The sequence below is a fragment of the Nelumbo nucifera genome, chromosome 1 (assembly GCF_055504915.1).
Source record: "Nelumbo nucifera cultivar China Antique chromosome 1, China Antique-T2T, whole genome shotgun sequence".
NCBI classification, from domain to species: domain Eukaryota; kingdom Viridiplantae; phylum Streptophyta; class Magnoliopsida; order Proteales; family Nelumbonaceae; genus Nelumbo; species Nelumbo nucifera.
The window spans coordinates 21593671-21610779 of NC_142649.1; the positions used below are offsets into that span (position 1 = coordinate 21593671).

General features: G+C 38.2%; 1 protein-coding gene across 2 annotated transcripts in view; it reads right to left on the reverse strand.

Annotated features, from left to right (window-relative positions):
- The window catches only part of LOC104605819 (U1 small nuclear ribonucleoprotein C-like), a 44932-nt gene extending 31820 nt beyond the window's left edge, over positions 1-13112 (reverse strand). Inside the window, exons 1-4 of one of the 2 annotated variants that reach the window (XR_016080842.1) lie at positions 12872-13111; positions 12580-12632; positions 6834-6891; positions 6671-6713 (exon numbers count right to left, since the gene is read on the reverse strand). Coding sequence is in view for 1 of the 2 variants with exons in the window: in XM_010270732.3 (XP_010269034.1) it covers positions 6671-6713; positions 6834-6841 (51 nt within the window). In the remaining variant the exon portion in view is untranslated. Of the gene's footprint in view, positions 1-6670; positions 6714-6833; positions 6892-12579; positions 12633-12871 lie in introns of both variants that reach the window. The other variant, XM_010270732.3, reaches the window with a different exon arrangement.
- Positions 13113-17109: the final 3997 nt, after the last annotated feature.

The window sequence follows — 17109 nt, forward strand, 5'->3', positions numbered from 1 at the left end:
GAGGTGATGGATCTGAATCTTGTCTGTTTCAATTCTGATAATTTCTTTTTTTTTTTATGCTACAGGGTAAGTTGTAATTTACAGGATGGAACAATTGAAGCCGAGCTGAAGGCTATTTTGGTAGCTCTTCTTTTTGCTAGGGATCAAGGATAGAATTCAATTTTAATCCAATCAGACTCCCTGAATGCTTTTAATACCATAGACTCTTGTTCCTCTTCTATTCTATGGTCATGTTTTAGAACTTTAGGTGATATTAAATCTATGAGTAAAAACATGAACCAGGTAAATTTTGTCTATATTCATAGATCTAGAAATGGGCCTGTTTATAAGGTTGCTAGTCATGCTAAAAATTTTGTCTGAAGTTAGATGGTTGAAGACTCCTCCTGTGTGATTGTTGGATGTTCTGAACAATCATTTTCTTGTAATTTAATATAATTATTTTACCTATCAAAAAAATGCAAGTAAGGAATGGAATACACGATGGGAGGAGGAATACAAGTATTCCTTGTAAAAAGGAAAAGAAATATCCCCACTACTATTGCATTTAAGCATCAAAATACAAATAATAATTGTTGAAGATTAATCAGTTTTATGATGTTTTTTATGAGTAGATGTTTTATGTTAGTTGTTAGATAAGAGGTGGGGACCACAGTAGTTATGTGAGTCCAAATTTTATTATGATTTTGTGTCTTATATATGCTGTTTTATGTCTTGCCGCCCTATAAGGGCATAGTTGTCTTTGTAATGCTCTATTATTTTTAGTATAAATAATAAGTGAAAGGGGCGGCCAGATTATTGCTCTCCTTTCTTTTCAACTTCTATTCTTCTCTTCTTCTCCTTCTCTCTTCCTTCTTTCTTCAAGAACTCCTTTTATTTCATAATTTTTAAATCAGCAAGCTTTCTACTTGGTATCAGAGCGGCGGCTAGGGTTTCTAGAAGCATTCTCATGCAACCCTAGATCAGCCAACTGCATGAAGTAATAAAGGGCTGATCGATCTGCAGTAGATTGCCCAGTTCTTGGATTTTTTGGTGGGATCTAGTCATCAAGAAGGTGGTCTACTGTTTGGCATCAAAATCAGGAAGAACTGAAGTACGGGGAAGAGTCCCAGAAAAGTTGGACTCTTTGTTTTTATCTAATCTTGGGCGGCCAGGTATTGTTAGCTTTCTTTTGATATTCTGAAGAGTGCGGTTTGGTTTTTGGATTTTTCTGAGCCTTCTAGAGTGATCGATTCACTCCTCTCTGTTGGGAGGCATGGGGAGGAGAGAGATTTCTCTCCACCTAGGGTTTTCTTCTTCCGAAAGGGTTTGTTTCTATGTGTGTGATATTAAATTGTTTTTGGAAGGTTTCCAATCTATTTTTTTCTTATTGTTGAACTGTTTGAAGTAAGATGGAGAGTTGAATACCGAGATGAAATCTACTGGAACTGTGGGACTGGGTGTTGGAGGTAGTAGTGATATTTTTTGGTCTGAGATCATTACTACAGTAAAACTTGATAGTACAAATTATTTGGAGTGGGCACAATCAGCTAAGATGGCTATTAGTGCCCGTAGAAAATTAGGGTATCTCGCTGGGAGGAGAAGAAACCTAATACAGACTCTTCCTGATGGATGCAGGAGAATTACATGGTAATGTCCTTAATTCTATGTTACCTCATATTGCAAAAAATTTCCTATGGACTAATACTGCTAAGGAGATTTGGGATGGAGTGACTGAAACCTACTCTCATAAATAAAATGAAGCCAGAGCCTATCAGTTAAGGAATCAGATGATAAGCATGAAACAGAGAGAAAAACCTCTTGCTATGTATTTCTCCATGCTGAAAACCCTATGGCAGGAAATAGATCACTTAGAAACTGTGGTATGGGAAAGTGTAAATGATGCAGCAACCTATCACAGACTAGTAGAGAGGAATAGGGTTTTTGAGTTCTTGGCAGGGTTGAACCTTGAATTCGACATTGCTAGGCAGCATATTCTTTCTAGGGAGGGTGTGACACTCTCTCAAACCTATGCCTTTGTCTCTGGAGAGGAGAGTAGGAGGAATGTAATGCTGAGACGGCCTGGGATTGACCAGTCGGCTATGGTTGGTACAACAAAACCTAAGCCAAATGGAGACAGGGGGAGTAGTGAGACTAGAAGGGACGATAAGGACTTAGTGTGTGATTCTTGCAAGAAGCCTAAGCATACCAGGGACACTTGCTAGAAGCTTCATCCAAATCTTATGCCTGCCCGGATAAGGAACAAGAGGGAAAATGCAAATGTAGCCACTACAGGAGACTCTTCGATCCCTCTTTCCCAAGCTGATTGGGAATCCATTGCAGTAGCAGCAATGAGGACAGAATTGGAGAGGTTTGGACAGTCTCTACAACAGATGGTTCACATATTCCCATTGCTGGGAAAGGGACAGTTAGAGTGACCAATGATATAACTCTGTCTTCTGTTTTACATGTCCCTAGACTTCATACCAACCTACTGTCTGCTAGTTCTTTGACAAAGAATTCGAATTGTTCCATGACCTTTCTTCCTGGTAATTGTATTTTGTAGGATCTGGAGTCAAGGAAGATGATTGGGAGTGGTCGTGAGGTGAATGGAGTCTACCTTCTAGATGAAATTCCGAGACATCAAGGCCATCATGTTAGCAGCAGCAGTAGTAGTGGATCAGAGTCAGTGAACCAGATTATGCTCTGGCACAATCGCTTGGGACACCTTTCTTTTAGTTCTTTGAAATGTCTTTTCCTAAAGTTGTTTGAGTTTGTTCAGTTATCTATTTTGGAGTGTGAGAGTTGTCAGTTAGGAAAGCATTGTAGACAGTCTTTTAAACCAAGTAATAAAAGTACTTTTGCTTTTAATATTGTTCACACTGATGTATGGGGGCCATATCATATCCCTTCCATGGGAGGATTCTGTTACTTTCCCTTGTTTGTGGATGATTATACACGATATTCTTGGATATATTTGATGAGATCACGTGATGAGGTTCCTAACTTGGTACGACAGTTCCACCAGATGGTTCTCACACAATTTGGAGTGAGAACTAAGGTTTTTAGATCAGATAATGTCATAGAGTACTTTGAGAAGAACCTGGCCACGTATCTCCTAGAACATGGGGTAATTCATCAGAGCAGTTGTGCATATACACCACAACAGAATGGAGTTGCTGAGAGAAAAAACAAACACATTGTGGAGGTGGCAAGCAGTCTTATGGTGTGTGCTTCAGTTCCTGTGCAGTTCTAGGGAGATGTAGTTCTTACAGCCATGCATTTGATTAACTGTGTTCCTTCACGGACTTTGGGGTTTAAGGTGCCATTTAGTCTACTTTTTTCAGATGGGGAGATATTTCATATACCTCTTAGGGTTTTTGGGAGTATTTCCTTTGTTCACATTCTTGGCTCTCATTGCAAGAAATTGGATCCTAAGGCCAAGAAATGTGTTTTTCTTGGGTATGCTGAGAACCAACAGGGGTATTACTGTTATGACCTAGTGTCAAGGAGCAGATTTGTCACAATGGATGTTACCTTCTTTGAACCCACCTTCTTCTTCTCAAGTGGTTCTCCTCAGGGGGAGAGTTTTGGGGAGGAGAACTCACAATCTGTTCCTCTTCCTGTTTCTTTGGCACCTTCATCAGTTCAACCAGCACCTTCATCAGTTCAACCAGCACCTTCATCAGTTCAGCCAGCACCCACACCTCCAGTTACACTACCTGAGCCACTACGGGCAGCCTCACAGAAATATCAACGCCGGCAGATGATAGTTGACTCCACACATCCTCAACCCACACCACTCTCTATCAGTCCTTCTAAAACTCCAAATTCGGCAGATACAGTTCTAGGTATCCTCTTGAGCCTGAGCCTGTTATGTTTTCTGATAATAATGTTCCTGTCCCTAACACCATTGTTGCCGCTGATCCCATTGACCTTGATCTTCCCATTGCACTCCATAAGGGGAAGAGAAAGTGTACAATCCATTGCATTTCACACCATCTTTCCTACAATGCCTTATCACCCTCCTACCGTGCTTTTCTTTCTCCCCTAGATTTTGTGTCTATACCCAGGAATGTTACTGAGGCTCTCTCCAAACTTGAGTGGAAAACAGCCATGCAAAATGAGATGGATGCTTTGGTTAAAAATCAAACTTGGGAAATAATTGATCTCCCCCCAAACAAGGAGACAGTCAGATGTAGATGGGTATTCACAGTGAAGTATAGGGTTGATGGAAAGATAGAGAGATACAAGGAAGGTTGGTAGCAAAAGGGTATACTCAGACCTATGGTGTTGATTATCTGAAAACCTTTGAACCATTAGCTAAGATGAGTTCAGTTCGTTTCCTTTTATCTCTAGCAGCCACCTATTCATGACCCTTATTCCAGCTTGATGTCAAAAATGCTTTCCTTAATGGTGACTTACAAGATGAGGTATATATGGACATTCTAACAGGCTTTTATGAAAATGTTGGTAAAGGAAAGGTGTGCAGACTCAGAAAATCTCTGTATGGACTGAAACAATCACCTAGGGCTTGGTTTGACAGGTTCAGAGGGGCACTCATCCGTTTTGAATACACACAGACACAGTCTGATCATACCCTCTTTGTGAAGAGGAGAGATGCTTTGGTGTCAATTCTGATTGTGTATGTGGATGATATAGTGGTGACAGGAAATGATCTCGAGGAGATTGATGATCTCAAAAAATCATTGCAGCAAGAATTTGAGATCAAAGATCTTGGTAAGCTCAAATACTTCTTAGGAATTGAAGTTACAAGATCCAAGCATGAGATCTTCATTTCACAGAGAAAGTATGTACTTGACCTACTGCGAGAGACTGGGAAGTTGGGGACCAAACCAGCAAACACTCCTATTTATCCAAATCACAGAATTAATGGTGTGGATGGTGAATTGGTAAAGGATGTGGGGAGATATCAAAGAATAGTGAGTCGACTGTTGTATTTGTGTATGACATGACCAGATATTTCTTATGCTGTCAGTGTTGTGAGTCGGTACATGCATGCACCTCGGGTTCAGCATTGGGAAGCTATTGAGAGAATACTTGCATATCTGAAAAAGCACCCTGGCAGAGGCATTCTTTTCTCAAATCATGAGAATCTGAAGCTAGAATCCTATACAGATGCAGACTAGACAAGATGCTTAGATGACAGGAGGTCTACGTCAGGAGTGTGTACCTTTGTAGGTGGAAACTTGATCTCCTGAAAGAGTAAGAAGCAAGTGGTTGTGGCAAGGTCAAGTGCAGAGGCTGAGTATAGATCCATGGCTCATGGTGTCTTAGTACTTCTTTGGGTTAGATCTCTTTTGAGTGAGATTGGGATGAAAGCAGAAGAACCTATGATGTTATATTGTGACAATCAGGCTACAATCAATATTGCCCATAATCCAATTCAGCATGATAGGACAAAACACATTGAAGTTGATAAACACTTTATAAGAGAAAGGATAACAACCGGAGAAGTTTGTTTGCCTTATCTTCAGAGTTGCAGCTGGCTGATGTTCTCACTAAAGGGGTGGCAAAGAACAAGCTTGAACATGATCTACGCAAGTTGGGAATGTGTGACATTTACTCCCAACTTGAAGGGGAGTGTTGAAGATTAATCAGTTTTATGATGTTTTTTATGAGTAGATGTTTTATGTTAGTTGTTAGATAAGATGTGGGGACCACAGTAGTTATGTGAGTCCAAATTTTATTCTGTTTTTGTGTCTTATATATGTTGTTTTATGTCTTGTCACCTTATAAGGGCATAGTTGTCTTTGTACTGTTCTATTATTTTTAGTATAAATAATAAGTGAAGGGGGCGGTCAGAGTATTGCTCTCCTTTCTTTTCAACTTCTATTCTTCTCTTCTTCTCCTTCTCTCTTCCTTCTTTCTTCAAGAAACTCCTTTTATTTCATATTTTTTAATTTAGCAAGCTTTCTACTATAATAATAATAATAATAATAAAATATTAAACCACTTCTCAAGTAGCTTCCAGAGCAGCAAAAAATCAGTAGAACCATGTCATTTGCTTATTTAAAAAAGGGGTGATAGCATATAAGGGCAACTTTTGGGGTTTAATATCAATAAAAGTAATATGTTTAAAAAAATTTCAAAAATAGGTTAACTTTTTAAAAATAATATCAATAAAGGGCAAAAACACTATTCATCTTCTTCTTCTTGCCATTTGTTCACCAGAACCGCCGTCCGCCGCCGCCTCCGCCTCCAGCAACATTGCCGGAGGAGGCCGAAGGTAAAGGTGGCAGCGACGGCGCTGGTGGTTTCTCTGTCCAATGCCGCCACCTCCGCCCACCTCTGCCTCCGCCTCCGGCAACGTTGCCAGAGATGGGTGGAGACAGAGGTGGCGGCAGCGGCGGGCAGAGGAATGACCACCAACGCCTCCGCCGCCGCCACCTCTGCCTCCGGCAACGTTGTCGGAGGCGGAGGCAGAGGTGGGCGGTTGCCGTTGCCAGAGGCAGAGGTGGGCGGACGGCGGCTCTGGTGAACAAATGGCAAGAAGAATATGATGAACAGTGTTTTGCCCTTTATTGATATTATTTTTAAAAAGTTAACCTATTTTTTAATTTTTTTTAAATATATTACTTTTATTAATATTAAACCCCAAAAGTTACCCTACTATCCAGAAACCCTTTAAAAAAAACTGAATGGGAGTGTGGAAAGAAGACTAGTAACTCACAGAATCATGAGTTAAGTATGTGTCACAATAATCGCAATAATACCTGGAAAATAACAAAAATCAAATGATGGATCAGTACAGCAATAAAGTTATGTAGACAAAGATGAAATAATACATCAAAAATATTAAAATTTTGATATCAAGAGGGATGAAAATGCTGTACCGAGGCATGATGTATGGCTAGAACCAATAGGTAGTAAATAATACTGATCCACTGAAACCTGCAATGTTAAAAGAAAACAACAATGAAATTAATACGAGGGAGATATCAGATAATGCAATAACCTAATACTATTTTCCAATAAAGATTATTAAATTTTTAAAGCAAACCAAGCATAATATAGGACCATTCAGAATACACCAGTGTAGCGTCTAACAAATATGAACTTGTAGTGATTAGGTGAAATCGAAGTTAGGTCTAATGAGAAAATCAATTAAATTCGTGGCTCAATGAATAACAGTAAGTCTGTAGCTAAGAAATTATGCAGGATAAACCCTAGCTGAGTTTCTCAGGCCCCAATTCTGAGTCGCTAACGAATCCACAAAGAGATTAATTTTTTCCTGGTTCAAGGTGGCACAACTTGTCATCCCTGCTTCTGTTCCTGGGGAATTCCTATTCCTGAACAGTGATCCTGTGTCTTACTCCTAAGAAACAAGTGACCTGTTTGGCAAATTGTTCCTAAGGAACATATTTCTGTTCTACAGAAATAGAAATGTTGTTTGTATAGGCCTAATTCTTCAGATCAATCCACATAAAAATCAATTGTTACAAGTCCTCAAACCTAAATAGACCCTCATTTCATACATATTTTTGTAATTTTTTCTTCAATATAACAGCTGCCTTCCATTCCAATTTCCACCCTCCAAATATGTCATTTTGCACCTTGCAATACTAAAACCTCCCCTCTCTTTTGTGTACCTTTGTTGCCCTTATATGTTACAACAAAGCAGTGATTTAAAAGGCCACCTAGGCACACAGGTGAGGCACATTTTAAGGTATGTACCTCACCTAGGCCCCAGGCAGCACCTTCAAAAAGCACGCACTTGGTGCACCTTGTGCTTCAACCCAGGAATGCACCTTTTTCTTATCTTTTGTGCTTTTTGTTCTTTTTTGAACATAGCAGTTGGTGTGGGGGCTCTGCCCCTAGATCCCCAACCAAGCCCCTTGAGGCAAGCCCAAACAAGTCAATGTTAGGGCCTTAAATTCTTAATCCCTACACCCAAAAAAAAAAAAGATTATATAATTTTAAGGGCAAATTTCTTAAACTACCCTAGTGCCCTTTAGCTAATTGACTAACTCTACCCTTACTGTTTACATATTGTCTTAAAGTACCCCCCCAGGTTTCTGACAATTGACATCATCATCAAGTACTAACAGAAAAAAAAAAATGAAATGTTGAATTTTCCCTACACTATTCTTCAAATTTTCAAAATAAAAACCAACTGATGAAAATTTTCAAGAACTACTTCATCGGCATCGGCACTTAAGGTAAATCAACACCACCATATCCAAAGAGAAAATAATGGTTGCCGGCATTATACCGGCGTGAATACAGGCACCCGACATCAAAAGCCATGGATCTTCACACCCTGTTTTGGCTATTGTGATCAGAACCACCACTCACACCCTTTTATAATATCAAGTCTCTGCAAATCCCAGTGGGCGAAAATTGGCTGGTTCCTGGCAGGGACCGGTGGGTTTTTTTCAACTGTCCATAATATTTTTAACATCAAATGGAATTGGGCAGCAGTGGCAAGCTGTTCCTCTTCCAAGACTAAAGTGAGAACAAGCTGGTCAGCTCCTCCTGCTGGCTTCTTGAAGCTGAATTTTGATGGAAGCTGTCTAGGAAACCCAGGTCCTTCTGGGTTAGGTGGGGTATTGAGGAATGAAGTCGGGAATGTGATACTTATCTTCTCAGGTCCTTTAGGAGTGGGAGACTCTACTAGAGCAGAAATGTTTGCTGCCTTGCAAGATGTATAGTTTGCAGCTCAATTAGGGGTGAACCAGCTAATAGTTGAAGGTGACTCAAAGGTTGTAATAAGCTGGTTGTAGGACCCAGAGTCAGTAGTTTGGTGCTTCAGGAATGAAATTAAAAAGTTTAAGGTGCTGACAAGAAACATGGACCTAAGAATACAATGGGTGGGGAGATCAGCAAATGATATGGCGGACTGTCTAGCCAAGCAAGGGGCAGCTAGGGAAGTCCTGGCACAACTGTAATTATTATTTTGTTTTCTTCTTTAGTGGAGAGATCGCAGCTCGCGCCTCTCCAAGGGCTGCTTGTATGTGCTAATGTTTCCAAATTAATAAAAAGTTCATTTATTTATCAAAAAAACATTTTTAACATCAAAAAATGCAAAGAAAGCAGGGAAAAGAAGATTATTTAAGCAGAATGCTGAACCAATTACCGCTGAAATTCAATTGACGTCTTTGAGTCTTCTCTTAATCTTTGGCATAACGACAAAACAGGAATTTGATGTCTCCGTTTCTTGATCAATGTTATCGTGAGTCTAATTAGTGGAAGACTTGTTCGGGAGCAGGTGGAAGATTTGTTCGGGAGCAGATTGATCCAGTGATGCTTAGTGCCGTACAGAATCAGATGGGTGCTAGCGAGTTCTCGGGATCAAGCTCTGCCGTGTCAAAACCCACCACCGATCCCCAACTTAACTTCTCTAATCGTCTTCCTGAATCCATATTAGTCTCATCATATTTCATATCTAATCCATGTTCCCTTGGACAGTAAGTATGTTCAGTCATCAATTTTCTCCATTCTCTAGTAAACCTTCCATTAGATTGTTTTATCTTGTTTACTTTGAGGACTGAAAAGAGAACATGAACGTATTGAAAGTTTGAGTGCCATTACAGTCTTTGGTCCTTCTCTTCACCCTTTATTGCAGGAAGATGTGGTAACCCACCACTGCGTCAAAACCCACCACCATTCCCCAACTTAACTCGTTCAACTCATCTTCACCACCAGCTTCTGGCCCACTGTAATTCCCGTGACTCCTATAAAAACCCACCACCGCTCTCTGTTTCTTTGCCTATCAAAGCTCTTGTCATGGCTCCTAATGTACAACCCACCAATGCAAAAAAGAAGTGAAAATTGCAGAGACAAGGTTCCCAAGAACTGCCGACACCCTGGACCTACAAATGTCTCTTATCTTTTATTCTTTGTTCGGCCAAGAAAGGGGCTGGCTGGAGTCAATGAGACTGCTGTGGCTGAAAGGCAGAGCAATGTTTCTTGTAGAAGGGACTCCCCTATCCACACATCTTCCTGGAACCTTATCTTATGACCAGAAGCCAAACTATATAGCTTACATGATTAAGGAAACAGGAAAGGATACCTTGTATAACTTTCCAAGGTGCAGCAAGAGTAGCTCTTTGTAGACAACTAGGATCCCATCCATCTCTAAATAGCCCATGAATACTAGCCACCACTTTATGCCACAATCTCTCATTTTCCACAGGAAAGCGCCACAGCCAAGAGCCAAGTTTTTCATGCTCACATTGTCAATTCCAAAACCACCTCTCCCTTTTAACCACCATTTCCCATCTCACCAAATGATCTTTCTTCCCTCCCTTGGTTCCTAGAGAAAATCCCTCATGATTGCCTAAGGCATCCTAAAGACTGACATGTAATATACAGGGAGATTAGCTAAAGCAGATCTAATCAAAGTAAGTCTCCCACCCCAAGAGATATAATTTCTTTTCCACCTAACTAGTCTCTTCCCAACTCTTTCCATGATTGGGTCCCAAAAACTGACTGACCTAGGGTTATCACCTAGGGGTAATCCTAAATCTTAACGACCATTCCCCACTCTCACAACCCAAAGTCTCTGCCACTAACCTCAATTCCCTTTCTTCTAAATTGATACCCACCACTAGGCCTTTATTCCTTTTTTTTACAACTGAACATAGAGATTTATTAATTCATAAGACAAGGAAATACAGCCTAAGAAGAGGCACAAGATGCTACCTCCCTTTTAAGAAAGGGAGATGAAGGATACCACCTACCCTTTAGTTGATTACACTAAGCAAAAATAAAATTACAAAGCCCAATACAAAGTAACCCGAGAAACCCCTTGTTTGGCAAGAGAATCAGCCAAGGCATTTGCAGATCTGTCCACCCACTGAAATCTAACTGTCATATTCCTTGTAAGTTTAAGGCAGTTTACTTTTTTTAGAAGGTCCTTATAGCCCCAAGTGAGACAACCATTCCACAACCATCTTGGAGTCTCCTTCAATTATTAAGTTCTCCACACCAAGTTGGTGGCTTTTATTCAATTAACACTCAAATTAGACATTCTCTCATGGTTTAAAGTATCGGTACGATACGCGTATCGGCAGTATCATATCAGTACTTAGAAACACCTTTTTTTTAGTTTTTTTTTTCAAATTTTGCTTTTAAGGAAGCTAAAAATAGGTTTTTTTATAAAAAAAAAAGGTGGGGTTCCGAAGGGGCATATCGTATCGATACTCTAAACCATGCATTCTCTCAAAAAAAAACTAACCACCAATTTCAAATTCTCAACCCAATTTCTATTCCCCCCATCAACCAAACCGAAACCGAATTACAATAAAACCGAAATAACCGAACCAAAATTTTCGGTTCGGTTTTCGACTATTTTGGTTAAAAACCAAATTTAATTAATATATACAATATTATATATTATAACCTATAATATATATATATATATATTATAATATATATTATGAAATTGAATTTCATTATAATACATTATATAATATATTAATATATAAATATATAGCATATTATATATTAAATGTTATATATTATACATTATATATTACATATTATATAATAAATTTTAGTTAATTCGGTTTTGTCGGTTAACCGAATTTCTAAATCTGAAAACCGAAACCGAAAGCCAAAATTCCTAAAAACCGAAAAAAACAAAACCAAACCAAAATTTTCGGTTTGGTATTTCGGTTTTAATTGAATAATGCTCACCCCTAGCTTGAGCTCAACTGCAAGCCAAATTTTAAAAAATAAATAAATAATATACATATAAAAATATTTTTTGTTTTACATACAAAAAATTAAGAATTACAAAAATTATTTATTATTATACATATAAAAAATAAAAGATATAAATATAAAAAATTAGTTTATTTTACATGAAAAATAAGAATTATAAAAATTATTTACTATTATACATAAAAATAAAAATATTATTATATAAAATAAAAATTATTTATTATATATATATTTATATGTATATGTATGTATGTACATAATAAAAAATATATTTATTTATTATACTAGGCTCGCAAGCCTCACGAGTCAAACTTCACTAGGCTCGAGCTCGGCTCGATTAGCAAACGAGCCTATATATCAGGCTCGAACTCGGCTCGAAGCTCGGTTTAAACCGAGCCGAGCCGAGCTCGAATAGCTCGTGAGAATCTCGACTCGTGGCCACCCCTAACCAAGGCTAACTATGAATTTGATTTATGAGAAGAAACATTCAAATTGATCAACAATATGCCTGATGAATGTTTCTTGGATTAGATTTATGAGAAGAAACATTCATCAGGCAGCAGCAAGGAAAGCAGAATCCACTTTTTGATGGTTTTCTCTTCTTTTTTCAGTTTATATGATGTATATGATGGATTCTTTTTTCAGAATCCACTTTTTTCAGTTCATCGTTCGCCAATCTCCAACCACCTGTTGTTGTTCAGACTTCAGAGTTGTTAAGGAAGAAGCGTTTGAACCGTATTACAAACAACTGAACCAACAATTTTTTTACTAATGCTACAACCATATTACTAGGGCCATTTGAAAACAACTGTTTTGAATGTAGGATTAGAAACTTCAAGTTTTTACAGGTAGGGAAAAATCATGAGTTCTCCTTCATTTTAACCACAGGGATTTAGGATAAGATCAAGTTACCTGAGTTCTCCTTACAGGAAAATAGGAGGGGTTTGGTCACTCGAACCAACAATCTGCAAAACAGAACCAAAAAAATATAAAAATAAAAACAGTAACAACATGAAAAACAAATACAACTACTGCTAAGCCAAAGAATAAGAAAAAAAAAACAGTAAGTATATGGTTTTCGTTGATATCTCCTCGGCCTAGAAAGAAAACAGAGTTCTGCGAAATGGGATATCGGATGCCAGAGGCGCCCCTCTTTGTCCTTTAAAACAAATCAATGTAAAAACCAATAAATTTCTTACGTTACCTCTGGGAATCGTCGCCGGAGAAGGAAGAGAGTTGAGCTCTGTGAGATCGGTTTGGGGTTCCTCCCACGATCTCTGGTATGGGAGACAAACACTGGTGCGGCGAGAAGATGTTAGGGTACCTCTCACGATTTCGCGGTGATGTCTCACCGGAGAAGATGGTCGGAAGCCGGAGAGAGGGAAACGAGGATTCGACAGAAAAGAAAGAGGGGAGAACGTTACAAAGGGAGTGATGGTGCAGTGATGGGAGTTTGCCGAGTTGGGGCTTTTCTTCAATGCCCATTGTCTGTATTGGCAAAATTACTACCCCACCCCTCCTCCCACTTGAAAATAAAGCACACGTGTTGTAATTTTAAAAACGGTAAATTGCAGGGCAAATTTTTTAGGGAGAATGACGTTTAGGCCCACGGTTAGAATTCTTAGGCGTACAGTTGGGGTAGGTGTCGAACAATTGATGCAAATTCACGGACGCGCATCGGCAAGGTTTTCAAAATCGGACCGGACCGGACGGTCGGACCGGAAAACCGGAAACCGATCACCAAACCGGTTCTATTTTCCCCAAAAACTGCTTTTTTTCCCAAAACCGTTGATTTTGGTCAGCAAACTGCTGAACCAGCCAATTATCCGTGCAAACCGTTCGAACGGTTTTGATCGTTTTTCAATTTTTTATTTTTTTTTTATTTTTTTATTTTTTGTCAAAACGGGCCCGAACGGCCGGTCCATTTGAACCAGTCACCGGTTCGGTTTTAAAAACCATGGGCATCGGTGTATAGAGTGGGGGTATTTGACATTTTGAATATTTATAGGTTTGCATTAGAATTCATAAATTTGTAATGGGACTATCCGTACTTTTCCAATTTTTTTAAAAGGAAAATTCTTGATAAGTACTTGTACTTTGGCTCGAGTGACAATTTAGTCCATGAACTTTAAAATGTGACATCCAGTACCCAAACTTTCAAAATGTGACAATCCAGTACCCAAACTTTCAAAATGTAACAATCCAATACATGTCGTTAACTAGTTCGTTAATTAGCCGTTAAGTAATATCTGAAAAGTCAAAAATGTCTTTCAAATGCCATCTAATTATCTTTTTTAACCATCCAAACGTTGACAAAAAATTGAACAATGTCAAATCCTAGCCACTTTTATTCAAAAAAGTTTGTGATTGTTTAAAATAATCTATAATTTGGGACTGGTCATTTTATTGTCAATGTTTAGATGGTTGATAAAGAGAATTACATGGCATTCTTAGGGTATTTTTGACTTTTCAAAAGTCACTTAACGGTTAATTAATGGACTAATTAACGGCAGGTACTAGATTGTTACGTATTGAAAGTTTGGGTACTAGATTGTCACATTTTGAAAGTCCGAGTATTGAATTGTCGCATTTTAAAGTTTGGGGACCAAATTGTCACTCGAGCCAACGTATAAGGTATTGATTATAAATTCTCCCTTTTTTTAAATATCCCTACTATTTAGCTAATTAACAAATTGTAGTCTTACTATTTAACTATTGTCCCCTTGTTGTTCTTGACAATTGACTAGCTCTATCCCTATTTTTACCATCCATTAATGTTTCGCCAAAATCTGTACATATGTGACGCCACATGAGCTATGATTTTTTTTTAAACCCAATATTACCATTCGCCCCTTTTGTAAGTCGGGTAAGATTCATTGTCCGTGAGAAAGACTATTATGTTGGTTCTTCGATTTGGCATTTTCCATCTGCAAGTGTCTTCGATGATAGCAGAACCAATGGCTTCAAATCTCTTTTTTGGAAATGGCTTCAAATCTGTGGTAGAGTCAAAGATGCAAACGATAGAGAGAGGGAGAGAGAGAGAGAGAGAGAGAAGAGGAAGGGGAGAAATAGGGAAAAGAGAAGGGATAGAATGAGAACATCTTTCCCCGCAATTGTAAAACCTTAACCCCAGGGGATGGGTCGTGTGATCAAAGTGTAATGTAAGGGTGTTTGATTAGTGTTCGCCTGTTATGGTAAGAAGGATGGGCGCTAGATCAGCGCAAGGGTGTTGGATCAGAGCGCAACGTAAGTGTTCAAGTCCCACACCCACCACCAAAAGGGACCGGACATATTCAAAAGCCTTGACTTCGATGAGCACAATGGATACCTCAAGGGTGTCATCACCAAGATCATTCATGATGCTGGTTGTGGTGCACCACTCACTCGGGTAACCTTCCGCCATCCGCACGATGTCCCTTCGATGGGAATATTCAATGAAAAACAATGTGATGAGATAAAAGGAGAGGAGCAACGTAGAGGAGCGACAATAATAACAGATTTTTTCGATTAGGCCCTCTTTGCCATGGGAAACTTGCCTCTTTCTTTTGGAGGTGATGGAAGTAGTGCCAGCTCTTTAAAGTGGCCGTGTTTCGATCTCAATTTGCCGTCTTTTGAGTCTAAGTCAACCCCTTCATTGGACCCACAAACGGTAGAGGAAGAGAATCTAGGTTGGGATAAACACTGAGCTCACTAACATGTGAAATTACGGAGTTATGGTGACTTCAAGAGGTGGGGCAAAAGCTCAATCCTTTTGGATTTCTTAGAGTTGATCATATTGGTAGCCACTAGTCCTCATCCCCTAACAATCATTATTGACGGAAACCAGCCAATACCACCTAGACCCTAACAGTCAACCACACCATCAATCATAGTAGAGGTGGTTGAAGACGGTAAAAAGGTTTCTAGCATGACAGGCAACGACAACGAATGCCAACAGGGTGTAGAGAGCGAACAAGATTAGCCATTCAACAGGTGATGGGGATTTTAATTAGCCGAGAACATATGATGGTTCAATAGGTGATGGAGATCTTAGTTACAGTGACGATGATCGGCATGGAACCGGGAAGGAGGTGTTGACGTTTGAGGAAAGATGGACAGGATTTAATAGAAGGGTAAAACTTAACTTTTCATCCTTTATGTTAAATTCAACGGCAATGACAACTGTTAGAAACAATAAGGGTGGTGCAAGACAATAGTTAAATGGCAAGGGTATATAGTTAGTCAAATAGCTAAACCATAAGGGTAGTTTAAGAAATGTACCCATTTCAAAATGTGCTAATTCAGTATTTAAACTTCCAAAATTTCCCAATTTTAGTGTTTAGAAACCTGGACCGGGCCGGTTGAACCATGACTTGGGACCTTAACTGATCCAGATATGCCCCAATAACTGCATTTGATTAAAAATCGGTAAAAACAATTAACTAGCCAGTTTCAACAAAAAACTAATGAACCGGTCCTGGTTTTGTGCAACCACCCGGGTCCTTAAACAATTGAAATTTTAAAATGTATTTAGTTAGACTCAAACCCATAGCCTCTTATTTCTATATTTTGCTTAATGACCATTAGTCCACCTCTTTACTTATGTTAATTAATGACTCTTTGTTGTACATATTACTTTATTACATATGTATTTTAAAGAGAATGTAAATTAAGAGACTTGAACATTAGTCATTTGCTTTAAAAATGAAGAAATTTGCCATAGTTGACTAACTATCCTTTACTATTTAACTATTGTCTTTCACCATCCCTACTGTTTATGATTATTGTCATTGCTTTTCAATTAATTAGAAAAAATAATTAGGATTTAATATTGGAAAATACAAATTGTATCTATTTGTCTAAATTCAAATTAAGAATCAATTGGTTTGAGCAAGTTTAAATCAAATCCAAATAATATTTCTAGGTAAATTATTTGTCTAGGAGTTTTAATTTTTTATCAAATAATTTTAAAAAATCATTGATGTAATTATTTATAAATTCAAATGGGCTTTAAATTAATGCTATTAGGATTTGGGATTACATATTCTATCTATTTGTCTAAGTTTAGATTGAGACTCAATTAGTTTGGGTAAATTCAAGTCCAATCCAAGCATTATTTTTAGGTCAGATACTTGTTAATGATTTTTAAATATTTAAAGTTATTTTTAAAATTTTATTGTTGTAATTATTTGCAAGTGGTATCTATTTGTCAAAATTCAAATTAAAACTAAATTTGAAATGATAATCTTATTGCAAAATATCTATATATGTATGTTCTTCTTCAATAGTTGATTCGATGTACATCTCTTTAATTAAGGATGATGTTCGAGTGGAGGATTAAAAGGTAACAAGAGTTATTGAAATAGCAGTTCTCTTATGTCACTTAGTTTTATTTATTTTTTGATTTATACTATTTTGTTTTGTTATTTTATATGGAAATATTCTATGTAACGTTGGTTCTTG